The sequence below is a fragment of the Silurus aristotelis genome, assembly GCF_946808225.1.
Source record: "Silurus aristotelis genome assembly, chromosome: 8".
In the NCBI taxonomy this organism is placed as follows: Eukaryota; Metazoa; Chordata; class Actinopteri; order Siluriformes; family Siluridae; genus Silurus; species Silurus aristotelis.
Window position 1 is genome coordinate 1,783,156 of NC_139581.1, and position 17,765 is coordinate 1,800,920.

Consider the following 17,765-nt stretch of genomic DNA (forward strand, 5'->3'; position numbering starts at 1 on the left):
CCTTTGGGATGAATGGGAATGCTGACTGCACCCCAGGCCTCCTTACCTTCATCAGTACCTGCCTTTTGTAATACCCATGTGGCTGATGAACACAAATATCAATAGGCACACTCCAAAATCCAGTGGAACATCTTCCCAGAACAGTGGAGGGAATTATAGGAGTGAATTGGGACTAAATGTGGAATGCGAAGCTTAAAAAACACATACCGTCCTTATGACCAGGTGACCCAATACTTTTGCCAATATAGTGTACCTTGTCTAGATTGTCGACGCCTCCAGCGGTTGTAGTCAGTGATGACTTGAGGCTTGCATTTAATTCTGTCTGTCACTGCTGCCTCATGGTGGCTTGTGCTTAGAAGCATCACATTCCTTCCTCGTTTAGGAATGTCATTACCCGCCATTGAGTTTCTGGTAAAGGTGAAGACAGAGGTGAATACAGGTCTTCCTCTAACCTGCAGCAGGTTGGGTGGCAGTCCGGGAGCTCCTGTGCAAGCGAATAAGAAGTAAAGAGTCTTCATCATATTAGGAGAACACTTTGTGGCGACATTAGTGGTTATCCATATCTTAAGTCCATATCTGGTTGTTTTGTTTGCCATATATTGTCAGAAATGGAATCACCCTTTGAAGGCACAAGCTGTTCAGCAACAGTCACATCTCTGCCTGGTTTAAAAAGAAGAGGAAGTCGATGAGCCACATATCCCACTTCTTTTTCTTCTTCTTCTTCTTTCGGCTTCTCCCATTAGGGGTCGCCACAGCGGATCATCCGTCTCCATACCCCCCCTGTCCTCTACATCTGCATCTGGATCACAAATTAGAAATTCGAGAGGGACATAGTGGCCTTGAAAAAAACTACAGTGCCACTTTGAACGTCCCACAGGGAGCTTGTGGACTCTCCTCAGGGCCTGTAGACCTCGGCAAAAATCAGTAGACCCATGTAGGGTCTGGGGGTGTCAGGGGGAGATGTTTTCTGCAGCTTGCTGGGGTCAGGCTTAATAAATTTGTCCAAAACTTCTGCAGAAGTGAAGGGTCTCATGTTGCTTGCTGCTTTTCTCACTATCAAATGACCTGCAGGATGACATGCAGGTGCATTAATCCAATAATAAAACTCTGAGAGCTGGGGTGCATATTTTCTGATTTTGACACATTAAGGTCAGTGCTCAAAGGTCACTCACTCCCACTCTCTCTCTCTCTCTCTCTCTCTCTCTCTCTCTCTCACACACACACACACACACACACACACACACACACACACACACACACACACACACACACTATTATATTCTGATATAATCCATTGAAAACTGCATAGAAAACTTTAGAAAAGCCAGAAACTAAGTTTTCTATGCACAGTGCTATTTTATGGGGTTATGGCGCCACCTGGTAGCCAACAGTAAAAATAATAAATTTAACCTCTTTCAAAAAGGGGCCACTACTAACTTTTAAAAATGCACGATTATATCATGTCATGTCAGTTACAGTTAATTAGAAAAAAAAAATCCACCCAATAAGTGTGGGAGAAACAAAAAGCTGATTCTGCAAAAACAATGCATCAAAGCTTATTAATAGGTTTTGTGGGAATAAAGCTTATTATACTGCCATCTTGCCATCTGCAATATAATTAAAAACAATAGAAATGTTGATTTACACAATTTACATCTTGCATAATTGAATGCTTTATTTATTTATTTTTTACAGAAAGAAACAATCCAACATGAGTGAATTTGTTTAAAGGTGAAATCACACATTCGCTCCTCCACAAGCAGCTTCTATAAACGTTATAATGTCCAAATTAAAGGAAGTTAAACTCAATATGTGGCTTTTGCATTTTTTAAAATGCACTTTTATACATGTTTTTTTGTGATTGTTCGGTTGTTTTGTCTTTATGTAAAAGCCTAACGAGGGATGAAGGCCACAAACCAGCTTTATGCTACATGCGCTATGTACATGACATCAGTGTGTAATCATTTCTAGTGTATTGTCCATTAAATAAACAAATAGAAATAAAATACATACAGATATAAATATTTGAAGTGACCCAAAAATATTAGGAAATTGAAGCTAAATTCGAAAATGTATGAATTTGACTTGAACATAGATTCTGTTTCAACACGAACAAATAATTCATACAATCATCATAAAAAATTATTATGAAAGTTAGACCAAAGGTATTAGGACACCCCAGTCTATTCTGCTCTCCACAGATTATCTCGAGTTAATCAGAAGCAAAGTAAATAAAATAAAATAAAATAAAAATAAAATAAATAAAGGTAAAGCTCCCTGATGAGCAGCCGTGGCGACTTTTGTTATTTGTTTGTTATTTTGACCTTAGATGTTATGAGGAAGAAACCTTGAGAGGAACCAGACTCAAAAGGGGAACCCATCCTCATTTGGGTGACATCAAGAGTGTGATCATAAATCTTTCAACAATACAGAACACTGGAGAGTGAGAATTAACATGAGTACTGGAGTATAAGATTATAAGTAAATGTTCTTTCTACAGTCTTATACAGTCTTTATGGTTATAAAACTAGGAGCTACTGAGCTCAACATTTGCAATCATCACAGATCCAGCATCAGCTTCTCCATGCCAGAGCCTTTAAACACTCCAGGAGGTCCAGTGTCAAAACTCCACACATGTAGTGGGATCCAATTGGCACTGGTACGTCTCTAGATGGTTCAGGATGTTTGCAAGTTCGGCATCTACTTCTTCAAAAGGTGGGATGTGACTGGAGCTGGCCAACCTCAGGAAGTCTCGGGATGGGGAGAGAAAGAGAAGCAGTGGAGAGGAATTAGCGTAGCTGCTGTTCATGATATTAACAGCACAAGTTGATAATGTGCATGTGATCAGATGTTCTGGAGCACAAGGTTATGATGTGATGTGTGTCATGTGTAGAACTCACTAAAAAGATATGTTTTTAATCTACACTTAAACTGGGAGAGTGTATCTGAGCCCCGAACACTGTCAGGAAGACTATTCCAGAGTTTAGGAGCTAAATGTGAGAATGTTCTACCACCTTTAGTGGACTTTGCTATTCTAGGAACTACTAGAAGTCCAGAGTTTTGAGATCTCAGGGAGCGTGATGGATTGTAGCATGGTAGAAGACTGGATAGATACATGGAGATAAACCATTAAGTGTTTTGTAGGTAAGAAGCAGTAGTTTGAAGTGGATTTGAAATTTAACAGGAAGCCAGTGTAGGGACGATAAGATTGGGGTTATATGATCGTATTTTCTTGACCTAGTAAGAACTCTTGCTGCTGCATTCTGAACTAACTGAAGCTTGTTTATTAATGATGCAGGACATCCACCTAGTAATGCATTACAGTAGTCTATTCTGGAGGTCATGAACGCATGGACGAGCTTCTCTGCATCGGATATAGATAACATATTTCTTAACTTAGAAATATTCCTAAGGTGAAAGAAGGCTGTTTTTGTAACTTGGTTGATATGATTATTAAAAAAAACTTGCTCTAAAATAACTCCCAGGTCTTTTACTGTTGAACTAGTGGTTACAGAACATCCGTCTAAATGCAGCTTGAGATGCTGGAGCTTCTGTATACTGTTTTTTGGGCAGATGAGCAAAATCTCCGTCTTATCAGAATTTAGTAGTAGAAAGTTTTGGGTCATCCAATCTCCTATTTCTTTAACACACTCAGTTATGCGAGCTAATTGAGCGTATCCCCTGGTTTAGATGAGATATATAGCTGAGTATCATCAGCATAACAATGGAAGCTAATTCCATGCCTTCTAATAATATTTCCTAAGGGAAGCATGTATATTGTGAAAAGCAGGCGTCCTAGAACGGAACCTTGTGGCACGCCATAATTTACTAGCATTATCCTGGATAGCTCTCCATTTAAATCTACGAAATAGTAACGATCAGGCAGGTAGGATTTAAACCAGCTTAATGCCTGTCCCTGAATACTGATGTAATTTTGTAAGCGATCTAGGAGGAGATCATGGTCTATAGTGTCGAATGCAGCACTAAGATCTAGTAAAACTAACAGAGAGATGTAGCCTTGGTCTGAGGCTAAAAACAGGTAATTAGTGATTGTAACTAGAGCAGTTTCTGTGCTATGATGGAGCCTGAAACCTGACTGAAACTCTTCAAAGATATTGTTCTCTTGCAGGTGGGAACAGAACTGGGCAGCGACAATCTTTTCTAAAATCTTAGACATAATTGGGAGATTTGGAGCAGTCTCCTGAATATTGTCCTCCATTTTATTTATTTCTCTCTCTCTCTCTCTCTCTCTCTCTCTCTCTCTCTCTCTCTCTTATTATTTTAAATCTTTATCAAAATCATGAGGCAAACAGATAGACTGAAGTTCAGGGAGAGATGAAATCTGACTTCTCAGTTATCATTTTATTAAACACTTTTACATACATTTCATTTCATCACAAAACCTCAAAACTGTGTTATAACCTACACAAAATCCAGCATATAGAGGTTGAGTGAATGTGGTTTGGACTCTGTGGAGGAGCCTCATCGTATCACAGACACTGTAGAAGGACAGAGTTCCTGCACTGTGATCCACATACACTCCTATTCTGGAGGACGCTGGACCTCGGAGCTCAGTTTTAATGTTATTGTGCCAGAAAGAGACAGAGAAAGAAGAACATTCCAGACTCGAAGATTTACTGTTGTATCCAAACATACACTCATCACCTTCTCCTTTCCTGCTGATCTCTTTATATGAGACTGATATAAACACATCCCCTCTCCACTCCACCTCCCAGTAACAGCGTCCACACACAATCTCTTTACACAACACCTGCTCCCAAAAGTCAAATCTCTCTGGATGATCAGAGTATCGCTGTTTTGTATCACTGCGTGTCACGACTCTGTTCTTCTCAGACAGAATGAGTTGAGGATGTGCTGTGTTGGGATCCAGAGTCAGATAACAGAAATCTAGAACAATAAAATGTGCACAGGTTTGATGTTAATCACAGGATTTATAATAAGTGTGTGTGAGACACCTGTGTGTGTTTCTGTTCTCCTAATGCTGCTCTACATGAACTATTTTAAATATTACACATCATCAGTCATCAGGGAGAAATGGATCAGATTTAGATCATCAATACAGACATGTTCACACTCTGTGTGTGTGTGTGTGTGTGTGTGTGTGTGTGTGTGTGTGTGTGTGTGTGTGTGTGTGTGTGTGACACCTACACTGCAGAAAATCTGCTCTGCTCTTTGGTTCTGAGAAAATCATCTGAACTGCTGCAGCTGTTGAGACACAGAGACAAAATGGAGACTGAAAAATGATGTGGAAACATTTTACATGAAAGTTGTGATATTGGGAAAGTTTATAGGACTGTGGTGAGACCTGAGATGTTGTATGGTTTAGAGACAGTGGCATTGAGTAAAAGACAGGAGGTGGAGCTGGAGGTAGCAGAGCTGAAGATGTTGAGATGTTCATTGGGAGTGACAACGATGGACAGGATTAAAAATGAGTTTATTAGAGGGACAGCACATGTAGGACGTTTTGGAGACAAGGTGAGGGAGGTGAGATTGAGATGGTTTGGACATGTGCAGAGGAGGGACATGGGGTATATCAGTAGGAGAATGCTGAGGATGGAGCCACCAGGAAGGAGGAAAAGAGGAAGACCAAGGAGGAGGATTATGGATGGGGTGAGGGAGGACTCTTTACTGTGATACACAACAAATAAATAATTTCCAACACAACTATTTGTTTACCTTGTGGAGGGATTTTGTTGAATTCCTCCTGACAGATTTCCTCGACTCGTTTTTTCAGATCTGAGACAGATTTCCTCACTCCATTAAATGAGAGATGTTGATTGACAGTGAAGCTGGGTGAGTCGTCACATCCAGGGGAAACACAGAGAGACGGGAAACTCTACAGAGAGGAAACACATCATAGAAAAGGAGAAAAGTGGAGGAGAGAAACGAATGAATCTTAGACTGAATCAGACCAAAGACACACTTGTGATCTCAGACAGGAACATTTATTGCTGTAATGAGCTTTTAAGAGGAAACTTTGTAAGGAACAGCGCCCTCTGTAGATCAGAGAGTGAGTGTTACCTGGAGGAAGTGGATGTGGTCAGGTGTGTGTGAAAGCTGCTCCAGATCACTGACTCTCCTCTGAAGATCAGTGATCTCCTGCTCTAGATGTTTCAGGTGTTGTTCAGCTCGACTCAGTTCAGCTTTTTCCTGAACTCTGATCATCTCCGTCACCTCCGAGCGCCTTTTCACCAGGGAGCTGATCATCTCATTATCATCTACTGCTGCCTGTGAACGCTTCTGTTAGAACACACACACACACACACACACACACACACTTAGTTTTTTATAGTCTCCCTCTAGTGTGCGTGTGTGTGTGTGTGTGTGTGTGTGTGTGTGTGTGTGTGTGTGTTCATTCCTAACCTTTATAGTATCAACAGTCTGTTTCAGCTCCTGCACCTTCTTCTGCTTCTCCTGGATCTTCTGCTGGGATTTAATCTGCTCCTCCTTTAGTTCATTCTGAGACCAAATAAAATACATTTTAAATAGATTTTATTGGGTTCTACAGAATTATAGTCGTCTTCTTCTTTCGGCTGCTCCCATTAGGGGTCGCCACAACAGATCATCGGTCTCCATACCACCCTGTCATCTACATCTGCCTCTTTCACACCAACTACCTGCATGTCTTCCCTCACCACATCCATGAACCTCCTCCTTGGCCTTTCTCTTTTCCTCCTTCCTGGTGGCTCCATCCTCAGCATTCTCCTTCCAATATAACTCATGTCCCTCCTCTGCACATGTCCAAACCATCTCAATCTCGCCTCCCTCACCTTGTCTCCAAAACGTCCAACATGCACTGTCCCTCTAATAAACTCATTTCTAATCCTGTCCATCCTTGTCACTCCCAATGAAAACCTCAACATCTTCAGCTCTGCTACCTCCAGCTCCACCTCCTGTCTTTTACTCAATGCCACCATAGATACAATAATCCATACAACCTCTTCTCCACCTCTTCTCCCTGCAACTGCACCCCTCCACTGCCCTCCCTCTCATTCACTCACATGTACTCTGTCTTACTCCTACTGACTTTCATTCCCCTTCTCTCCAGCGCGTACATCCACCTCTCCAGGCTCTTCTTAACCTGCTCCCTACTCTCACCACAAATCACAATATCATCCGCAAACATCACTGTCCACTGAGACTCCTGTCTGACCTCGTCCGTCAACCTGTCCATCACCACTGCAAACAGGAAAGGGCTCAGGGCCGATCTTTGATGCAATCCAACCTTTACCTTGAACCAGTCTTTCGTTCCTACTGCACACTTCACTGCTGTCACACTGTCCTCATACATGTCCTGCACCACCCTCACATACGTCTCTGACAAACCAGACTTCCTAATACAATACCACAACTCCTTTCTCCACCCTGTTGTATGCTTTCCCTAAATCCACAAACACACAATGCAACTCCTTCTAACCTTCTCTATACTTCTCCAATGCTCTTCCTCAGCATGAAACCACACTGCTGCTCACAGATGGTCACCTCTTCTCTCAGCCTGGCTTCCACTACTCTTTCCCATAACTTCATGGTGTGACTGATCAACTTAATTCCCCTGTAGTTACTGCAGGTCTGCACATCTCCCTTATTCTTAAAGATTGGTACCAGCACACTCTCACACTCTCTCTCTCTCATTTTCCTCATTCAACAGCTGCTCAAAATACTCCCTCCACCTTCTCAGCACACTTTCCTCGTCCATCTCCATTCTTTATTGCTTTAACTTGCAGCACATCCTTCCCAGCTCAGTCCCTCTGCCTGGCCAATTGGTACAAATCCTTTTCTCCTTCCTTAGTGTCCAACTTCTCCTACAGCTCCTCATATGCCTTTTCCTTGGCTTTCGCCACTGGCAGTGTTTGTTAATTATTGATGGTTTAAAACTGGACACATCACTATTAAAGAGCAGATCTGCTGTAAGGACATTGAGCTGTTAGCCGCTAGCATGAGGCCATACTATCTGCCCAGGGAATTCTCGCATGTTATCACAATAGCTGCGTATATTCCCCCCTCTGCTGACGGTGAATCGGCATGCGATCCTGCATTCTGTTGTTAACTGACTGTTAACACAGAGCCCAAATGTCCTTCTCATTATCTCTGGAGATTTTAATAATTCCCCTCCATCCTCCACTCTGCCCACATTCACTCAGTATGTTTCATGCCACACCAGAGACAATAAAACACTGGATTTATTTTATGCAAACTCAAAGGAGGCTTATACATCAGCACCCCTCCCCCCCTTGGGAAGATCGGATCACAACCTGGTTCATCTCCTACCTGTGTACAAACCCCTTGTATGCAGGCAACCAGCTACCTCCCGCACAGTGATGACATGGTCTGATGAGACCAGTGAGGCTCTGAAAGAAACACTCACTTTTGAAACAACTATGTGGGAGGAATTGTGCAATCCACATGGGGAGGATATTGACAATTTAACAGACTGTATTACGGCCTATATCAACTTCTGTGTAGAGAATACTGTAACCACCAGGACTGTACAGTGTTTTTCCAACAACAAACCGTGGATTAACCCTGATATAAAGACTCTCCTTAAAGAGAAGTAGAGGGTAGTTAAATCAGGAAACAAGGAAGAGCTGAAAACTGTCCAGAGAGAACTGAGAAAGAAGAACAGGGAATGAAAAGCATGCTACAGGGGGAAGATGGAGGATCAGCTGCAGCAGAACAACGTCAGCGGTGTGTGGAAGGGGCTCAAAACCATCACTGGTCATAAGGAGCCCAGCTCTCAGGCTGAGGGTGACCAGAAGTGGATGAATGATCTGAATCTATTCTTTTAACAGATTTGATCAGCTACCCTCCCCTGCCCCCATCCAGTCCCTCCTGCTGCAATCCCCCTTCTCTGCTATCACAGCAAGCAGCTCCAGCCCCATCTCTCTCTGTACTGCTATCAGATCACAGTCAATACACAACACACCTAACTCCCCCCCCCCCCTGTCGATTCCCTCCAGTCAACACTCCAACCAATACACACCAATGCCCCTCACAGAAGCCCAATTGAGAATGGAGCTCAGGAAGATCAAAGCGAGGAAGACTGCGGGCCACCACGGCATCAGCTCCAGGCTACTTAAGACCTGTGCAGACCAGCTGTGCGGCATATTGCTGTACATGTTTGACCTGAGCCTGAGGCTGGGAAAGGTGCCACAGATATGGAAAACATCCTGCGGGGTGCCTGTTCCAAAGACGTTGCGCCCAAAAGACTTCAGAGACTATCGACCAGTAGCACTGACCTCAGTAGATCTGATGAAGACATTGGAGAGGCTGGTGCACACTGATCTACGACCTCTGGTGAGCCAATCAATAGATCCACTTCAGTTTGCCTACCAACCTGGCATTGGAGTGGAAGACGCAGTCATCTTCCTCCTAAATCTGGCTATTTCACACCTGGAAAAGGCTGGGAGCACTGTGAGAGTCATGTTTTTTGACTTCTCTAGTGCTTTTAACACCATCCAAACCGCGATCCTGAGGGATAGGATAATGTACATGGGAGTGGACCATCATCTGTCTGCCTGGATACTGGACTACCTCACAGACCGACCACAGTATGTGAGGACTTGTGACTGTGAGTCTGCCATGATTGTCTGCAACACTGGAGCCCTGAAGGGAACGGTTCTATCCCCTTTTCTCTTCACTGTCTACACTGCAGACTTCATGTTCAGCTCAGCAACCTGTCACCTACAGAAGTTCTCTGATGACTCTGCCATCGTCGGTCTGATCACGGATGATGATGACAGGGAGTACAGAGGACTTATACGGAACTTTGTGGACTGGTGCCAATGGAGCTGCCTTCAGATAAATGCGGGGAAAACCAAAGAACTGGTGGTGGATTTCCGTAGGCACAAACAAACTTTATCACCAGTGAACATTCAGGGAAAGGACATTGTGAGAGTCTTACAAATACCTGGGTGTTCACCTAAAAAACAAACTGGACTGGACAAACAACACTGAGGCAATTTACAAGAAAGGGCAGAGCAGACTCTTTCTGCTGAGGAGACTAAGGTCTTTTGGAGTGCAAGGAGAGCTACTGAAGACCTTTTTTGACTCTGTGGTGGCCTCAGCCATATTCTATGGAGTGGTCTGCTGGGGCAGCAGCATCTCTACTGCAGACAGGAAGAGACTGGACAAGCTGATCAGGAAGGCCAGCTCAGTCCTGGGGATTCCTTTGGACACTGTACAGGAGGTGGGAGAAAGGAGGACGGTAGCAAAACCATCATCATTGCTGGAGAACGCCTCTCACCCCCTGTATGTAACCATTACATCGTTGAGCAGCTCTTTCAGTGACAGACTGTTACATCCTAAGTGTCTGAAGTAGCGTTATAGAAGGTCTTTTCTCCCTGCTGCTATTAGAATTTACAATCAAAGCTGCTCCCAGTAAAACCAGTTACCAAAATACAACACTGTTATTACTTTTTAGCTGTGCAATACCATTACCTGTGTGCGATATTACATGCAACATGTGAAATATTACCTGCTATATGTGCAATACCACCTGTGTGAAAATACTACCTGCAATGCGTACTTTTTTCTTCCCTTATTGTATTTATACATTGTACTGTGTATATACTGTATATTATAGTATGTGTATAATCATTTTATATTTTTGCATTTATTATTATTTTTTATTTATTTTTATTTCTTTCCTTTGCTGCTGTAACAAAGAAATTTCCCTACTGTAGGACGAATAAAGGTATATCTTATCTTATCTTACAGTAGAAACAGAATTTGTGTAAATTCATAAATCAATGTTCAGTTCTCACCTGTTTTTTACTTCTTTCTGCAGTAGTTGAAACTGTATCATGGCCTTTATGTTCATCCGTCATACACAAGTAACAGATGAAGCTTTGGTCAGTACGGCAGTAGATCTCCATCAGTTTGTCGTGCTGAGAGCAGATCTTCTCTTGGAGATCTACACAGGCTTCAACTAACTTGTGCTTTTTAAAAGCCTGAGACTGATAGTGAGGTTTAAGATGATCTTCACAATACGAGGCCAGACACACCAGACAGGACTTGACAGCTTTGTGTTTTCTCTCAGTGCAGAAATCACAGTCCACATCTGCAGGACCAGTGTAACAGTGAGCAGGAGAAGCAGCTTGGAGTTCAGGTTTCTTCAGTTTCTCCACCACTTCAGCCAGCATGTTGTTCCTGCGTAGAACAGGCCTCGGAGTGAAAGTTTCTCTACACTGGGGGCAGCTGTAGATGCTCTTCATGTCCTCCTGATTCCAGCAGCCATTAATACACACCTTACAGTAACTGTGACCACAAGGAATAGCTACAGGATCCTTCAGGAGATCCAGACACACTGCACAGATGAACTGATCCTGATTTACTGAAATACTGGCTTCTGCCATTTTCCTGCTGTGTGTGTGTGTGTGTGTGTGTGTGTGTGTGTGTGTGTGTGTGTGTGTGTGTGTGTGTGTGTGTGTGTGAGAGAGAGAGAAGGGGGGGGGGGGGGGGTCTACAAGTTCTGAGTTTCGTTTCCTCTGAAATGAACTTCCTGTCATGTGTTATAGTGTGACACACAGAGTGGGCGTGGTTTTAAACACAGAGAGTTCAGGCTTGTAAGGAACAGTGTAATCTTACACCAGGAGATACTTTCTGATCTAAACAGTCCAATCCAATGCAGTCTGATTTGTTCTTTGTTGTGAATTTGACTGTGGGTTTAATAATAACAGAAATATAAAACTGACAGCGTTCAGACGCTTCACTCAGCACATCATGTCTTTGTGGGTGTAATGCTACAAGTTCACCACATCTGGATTCGAGGATCTTGTCTGTTTGCTCTCTGCAGTGTCTTCAACATCTGTCATGTGAATTAGGGAATGTCACTGTACAGCTGTTTTCAGAGAGAATACATTTGGATTGAAATCCAGGCTCAGACTAGACCTCTCATAAACATTCACACACTTTTATCAGCACAGTGTACTGGGTGTGTTTCGGCTCTTTGTCATGTTGGAAGTTAAAAATTGTCTCCAGTCTGAGATCTTATTTTCCTCAAGCTCATCTCATACCTTCAATCTGGTAATATTTTCCTAAATCCTGAGAAGTTTTAGAGCCACTGCTGCTGGGAAAAAGGATTAGTAAAGAGGAAGTGAGAGCAGCTATTAAGAGCATGAATAGAGGAAAGTCAGTTGGCCCAGATGACATACCAGTAGAAGCATGGAGATGTTTAAGAATAAAGGAGATGTGCGGACCTGCAGTAACTACAGGGGAATAAAGTTGATCAGTCACACCATGAAGTTATGGGAAAGAGTAGTGGAAGCCAGGCTGAGAGAAGAGGTGACCCTCTGTGAGCAGCAGTGTGGTTTCATGCTGAGGAAGAGCATTGGAGAAGTATAGAGAAGGTCAGAAGTAGTTGCATTGTGTGTTTGTCGATTTAGAGAAAGCGTACGACAGGGTGGAGAGAGGAGTTGTGGTATTGTATGAGGAAGTCTGGTTTGTCAGAGACGTATGTGAGGGTGGTGCAGGACATATATGAGGACATTGTGACAGCAGTGAAGTGTACAGTAGGAACAACGGACTGGTTCAAGTTGGAGGATGGACTGCATCAAGGATCGGCACTGAGCCCTTTCCTGTTTGCAGTGGTGATGGACAGGTTGATGGACCAGGTCAGACAGGAGTCTCAGTGGACTGTGATGTTTGCGGATGATATTGTGATTTGTGATGAGAGTAGTTTGAGCAGGTGAAGAAGAGTCTGGAGAGGTGGAGGTACACGCTGGAGAGAAGGGGAATGAAAGTCAGTAGGAGTAAGACAGAGTACATGTGTGTGAATGAGAGGGAGGGCAGTGGAGTGGTGCAGTTGCAGGGCGAAGAGGTGGACAAGGTTGAGGACTTTAGGTACCTGTGGTCAACAGTGCAAAATAATGGAGATAATAATGGTCTCCATACCCCCCTGTCCTCTACATATGTGGATCACGAATTAAAAATCCGAGAGGGACATAGTGGCCTTGAAAAAACTGCACTGCCACTTCGAACGTCCCACAGGGAGCTCGTGGACTCACCTCTGGGCCTGTAGAACCTGGCCAAGATCAGTAGTCCCATGTAGGCTCTGACATCTGTCGGTCCACATGGTCATGCTGACAAGTGAATTATTACATTTCCTCCAAAATAAACTTTAATCCAGAGTTCACATTCTGGACCCTCACAATGGCATAACGTGTCAGCCCTGAAGTCATGCATTAGGCATGCTGCAGAAATGGAGTTGTCTCTGCATTGGTGGAAAACCACACTTGGCCATTTCTTCCAATCCAACCTGCTCCAGGATCCTCAGAATCTTCCTCACCTCAGTCAGGTGCTGCAACAAAATCTGGATCTGACTCTCCCGAGTCGGTGGTGTCAGGGAGAGATGTTTCCTGCAGCTTGCTGAGGTCGGGCTTTATACATTTGTCTAAAACCTCTGCAGAAGTGAAGGTCTCATGTTGCTTGCTGCTTTTCTCACTCTCAAATGACCTGCAGGATGACATGCAGGTGCATAAATAATATTTTTGTTAATTTAAACTTTAATAGTTCTGAGAGCTGAGGTGCATACTTTCTGATTTTGACACATTAAGGTCAGTGCTTAAAGGTCACCAACTCTCACACACACACACACACACACACACACACACACACACACTATTATATTCTGATATACTCTATTGAAAACTGCATAGAGCCAGAAACTAAGCTTTCTATGCACAGTGCTATTTTATGGTGTTTTGGCGCCACCTGGTAGCCAACAGTGCAAATTACAAATTTAACGTATTTCAAAAAGGGGCACTACTAACTTTTTAAAATGCACGATTATATCATGTCATGGCAGTTACAGTTAATAAGGAAAAAACATGCACACAATAAGTGTGAGAGAAACAAAAAGCTGATGCTGCAATAACAATGCATCAAAGATTATATTGTTGTTGTTAACATTTGGATTAAAAATAAAAAACGTAGTCATAGTTCCACAGTCTGAAGCTATTTCAGACCATTATCTAATCTCTTTTAAAATTTGCCTCAGTCATTGCATTACTACTTCACCACGTTATCGTGTTAAGCGTACTTTCACGTCAGCTACAGCAGCTCGTTTTATTAACAATCTTCCATAAATTACGATATTAGATAGATCTCCGTCTGACCCTGCAGAGCTCGACTGGGCCACTGAATACCTACAATCAACATTACGTTATACTCTAGATGATGTAGCTCCCCTTAAGACCAAAATGATCAGGGAGAAAAAATTAGCACAGTGGTATAATGATCATACACGCACCTTAAAACAGACCACTCGAAAATTAGAACGTAAATGGCGTCAAACAAAATTAACAGTATTTCAAATAGCATGGAAGGGGAATCTCCTAATTTATAGAAAATCTCTTAGTGCTGCTGATCAGCATATTTCTCCACTCTCATAGAAAATAACAAGCATAATCCTAGATTTTTATTCAGCACGGTAGCAAAATTAACAGGGAATAAAAGCACTGCACTCACATGCACACCATCATTAGGTACTAATGATTTCATGAACTTTTTTAATAATAAAATTGAAAACATCAGGCAAAAAATCCAGACAGTTAATATAAATCCAAATTATTTTACAAGTAACCCTGTAGACAGCAGTGTAATTATAACAGACAATCAATTACAAAGTTTTACTCCTATTCATGAGAATGACTTAATTTCATTAATTTCCTCATCAAAATCATCAACCTGCATTCTCGATCCCTCGCCTACAAGTTTCTTTAAACAGATCATTCCAGAGGTAATTGAACCTGTTTTAAAAATAATAAACTCTTCCATTAGCACTGGTTTTGTACCAAAATCCTTCAAACTGGCAGTTATCCACCCCCTAATTAAGAAACCTGACCTTGACCCATGTCAGCTGTCCAACTACAGACCAATATCAAATCTCCCCTTCATAGCCAAAATTTTGGAAAAGGTTGTAGCACAGCAGTTCTGCTCACACCTACTTATGAATAATATTTTTAAAATGTATCAGTCAGGATTTCGGCCTCATCATAGCACAGAGACGGCGCTAGTTAAGGTGGTAAATGACCTGTTATTGGCCTCTGATCAGGGTTTTGTCTCCTTACTTGTTTTGCTCGACCTTAGTGCAGCTTTTGACACCATTGATCACACTATACTACTTGCTAGACTTGAGAACGTTGTTGGAATAAAGGGAACAGCTCTCTCTTGGCTCAGGTCTTATTTGACTGATCGCTATCAGTTTGTTGATGTTAATGGTGAGTTTTCCACACTCTCTGAGGTAAAGTTTGGTGTTCCTCAAGGATCTGTCTTAGGCCCTCTGCTTTTTTCTTTATATATGCTGCCTCTTGGAGAAATTATTCATAAACATGGTATTAGATTCCATTGCTATGCTGATGATACACAGCTGTATATTTCAGCAAAGCCAGATGAGAGAGATCAGCTTAACAATGTTGAAAAATGTGTAAAGGACATTAGACAGTGGATGCTCGATAACTTTCTCCTGCTGAACTCAGATAAGACGGAAGTACTTTTACTAGGACCACATGCAGCTAGAAGCAAACTTTCAGATTACCTAGCATCTCTGGATGGTGTTTCTGTTTCAGCGTGTACGGCTGTCAAAGACCTTGGTGTGATTATTGACCCGAGTCTTTCCTTTGAGGCTCACGTGAATAATATTACCAGGATCGCCTTCTTTCACCTTAGAAATATTGCTAAAATTAGAAATATGATGTCGTTACAGGATGCAGAAAAACTAGTTCATGCTTTTGTTACTTCTAGATTAGACTACTGTAACGCTTTACTGTCTGGGTGTGCGAGTAGGTGCATAAATAAGCTTCAGTTAGTTCAGAATGCAGCAGCAAGAGTCCTCACTAGATCTAGGAAATATGACCACATCACCCCTGTATTAATCAGTCTACACTGCTCCCAATCAAATCTCGCATTGATTATAAAATACTACAAATGACATATAAAGCACTTAATGGTCTCGCACCACCGTATCTGAGTGAACTTCTGTACCAGTATGATCCTCCACGCCTACTTAGATCAAAAGGTGCAGGCTATCTGTTGGTTCCTCCAATAATGAAGATTACAGCAGGGGGCAGATCTTTCTCTTATAAAGCCCCGCAGTTATGGAACAGCCTTCCTATCAGTGTTCGGGACTCAGACACAGTCTCAGTGTTCAAGTCGAGGTTGAAAACATATTTATTCAGTCAAGCCTTTGATCAGTAGATTTTTTCTCAGGTAAAGGCTCAGATCTTGAGGGAACATTGATATAGAGTGTTTGGTGAACTGGGATATTTGTATGCTGTCGTCCCCTCACATTCACGTGTTCACTCAGGTTTGTTGATGGTGGTGTGGTGGGCCGTCTCTTATCCCAGAGATCCCTCATGTCTGTGTTGCCTTCTGGTTCTCCCTTTTAGTTATGCTGCTATAGCGAGTCTTGCCGGAGTCCAAACTGCACAGTGACTTTAACTCTCATGCAACAATAGGTACACTTAATAATCCATATCCTTCTCTTCCTGTCACCCTCTTCTTTCTCTCTCGCGCTCTCTCTCTCTCTCTCGGTCGAGTTAAACATGCTCCTGAGGCTCCAGTGACCACTGTTCCTGCCCCTCTCCCCCCCGTGGATCTTCCCACTTCATCCAGGCCTGCCTCTGGATAGTGTTCTCCTTGACTGGAGGCCACTCTGTGCAGCTGGGGAAGGTTTGTCATCAACGCCTTGGGTGGTTCCATGAAATTCCGGAGTAAGAACAGGAGCTTTGAGGATGGATTGGACTGTAGTTGATGTCAACAGTCTCCTACACTGATTTAGAAATACACTTCGCTTTTGATCATCATCACTGCACCCCGCAACATTGTATACCTGCCACAAATGGACATTCGGTGTAACCCAGATGAGGATGGGTTCCCTCTTGAGTCTGGTTCCTCTCAAGGTTTCTTCCTTATGCCATCTCGGGGAGTTTTTCCTTGCCACAGTCGCCACCGGCTTGCTCATTAGGGACAAACTTACTCATAAAGAACATATTCATTTTTAATCACCGCATTATCTGTGTAAAGCTGCTTTGAGACAATGTTCATTGTTAAAAGCGTTATACAAATAAAAATGAATTGAATTGAATTGAAAATTATTAATAATATTTAACTGGAATAATAAGTAAATCAGCACAAAGCTAAATAAAATAAAAAATAAACGAGTCACTAATTCAGAAGTCTCCATTCATTTCTCTCTCTCTCTCTCTCTCTCTCTCTCTCTCTCTCTCTCTGTTATTTTAAACCATAATCACAATCGTGAGAAACATCTCTGGACATTTACCTTCATTCTAGAACAGAGATGTTAAAAGTCCACACATCCTTCACTCAGGAGAAGTGCAGATACTGAGGTTTTAAAAGATTCTGGTAAAAGTTGATGTTCTGACTGCACTTTTTCACTCAGGCTACAGTAAAGAAGTTTGGGCGCCGACATGTTCCTCAGTAAAAACTAGTGATTATTACTACCTGTTTTAGTGTCACGCTGGAACTGAACCTCACATCAGATTAATATCAGGGCTGTCAATCGATTAAAACATTTAATCACGATTAATTGCATGACCATCATGGGTTCACTCAACATTAAACAAAACTTAATTTGTACATTTTTATCTGTTCTAAATGTAACTTAGTTTAATACTTTTCAAGTTTAGATACTCTACTTAATATGAAAAAATAATTTTTGGTGGAGTTTATTTTTATTCATATATATACAGTATATATGAGTAAAAAAAGAACAAACAACATACGTG

At 42.2% G+C, this 17,765-nt stretch overlaps 1 protein-coding gene and 2 long non-coding RNA genes across 3 annotated transcripts in view; 2 read left to right on the forward strand and 1 right to left on the reverse strand.

Moving 5' to 3' along the window:
• LOC310729743 overlaps positions 1-5,785 on the forward strand; it is a 42,989-nt gene extending 37,204 nt beyond the window's left edge. Inside the window, exon 2 of the long non-coding RNA XR_014534644.1 lies at positions 5,506-5,785. This is a non-coding gene — a long non-coding RNA (uncharacterized lncRNA). The remainder of the gene's footprint in view (positions 1-5,505) is intronic.
• On the forward strand, positions 2,712-3,204 carry LOC310729741. The gene is made up of 2 exons (XR_014534642.1): positions 2,712-2,889; positions 2,951-3,204. It is a non-coding gene; the product is annotated as an uncharacterized lncRNA (long non-coding RNA).
• On the reverse strand, positions 4,344-11,458 carry LOC310729584 (E3 ubiquitin/ISG15 ligase TRIM25-like). The gene is made up of 6 exons (XM_083547964.1): positions 10,785-11,458; positions 6,385-6,480; positions 6,043-6,261; positions 5,698-5,857; positions 5,170-5,226; positions 4,344-4,908 (listed from the first exon to the last, which is right to left on the reverse strand). The coding sequence occupies exons 1-6, from the start codon at positions 11,373-11,375 to the stop codon at positions 4,376-4,378; spliced, it is 1,656 nt and encodes a 551-aa protein (XP_083404090.1). The 5' UTR covers positions 11,376-11,458; the 3' UTR covers positions 4,344-4,375.
• Positions 11,459-17,765: the final 6,307 nt, after the last annotated feature.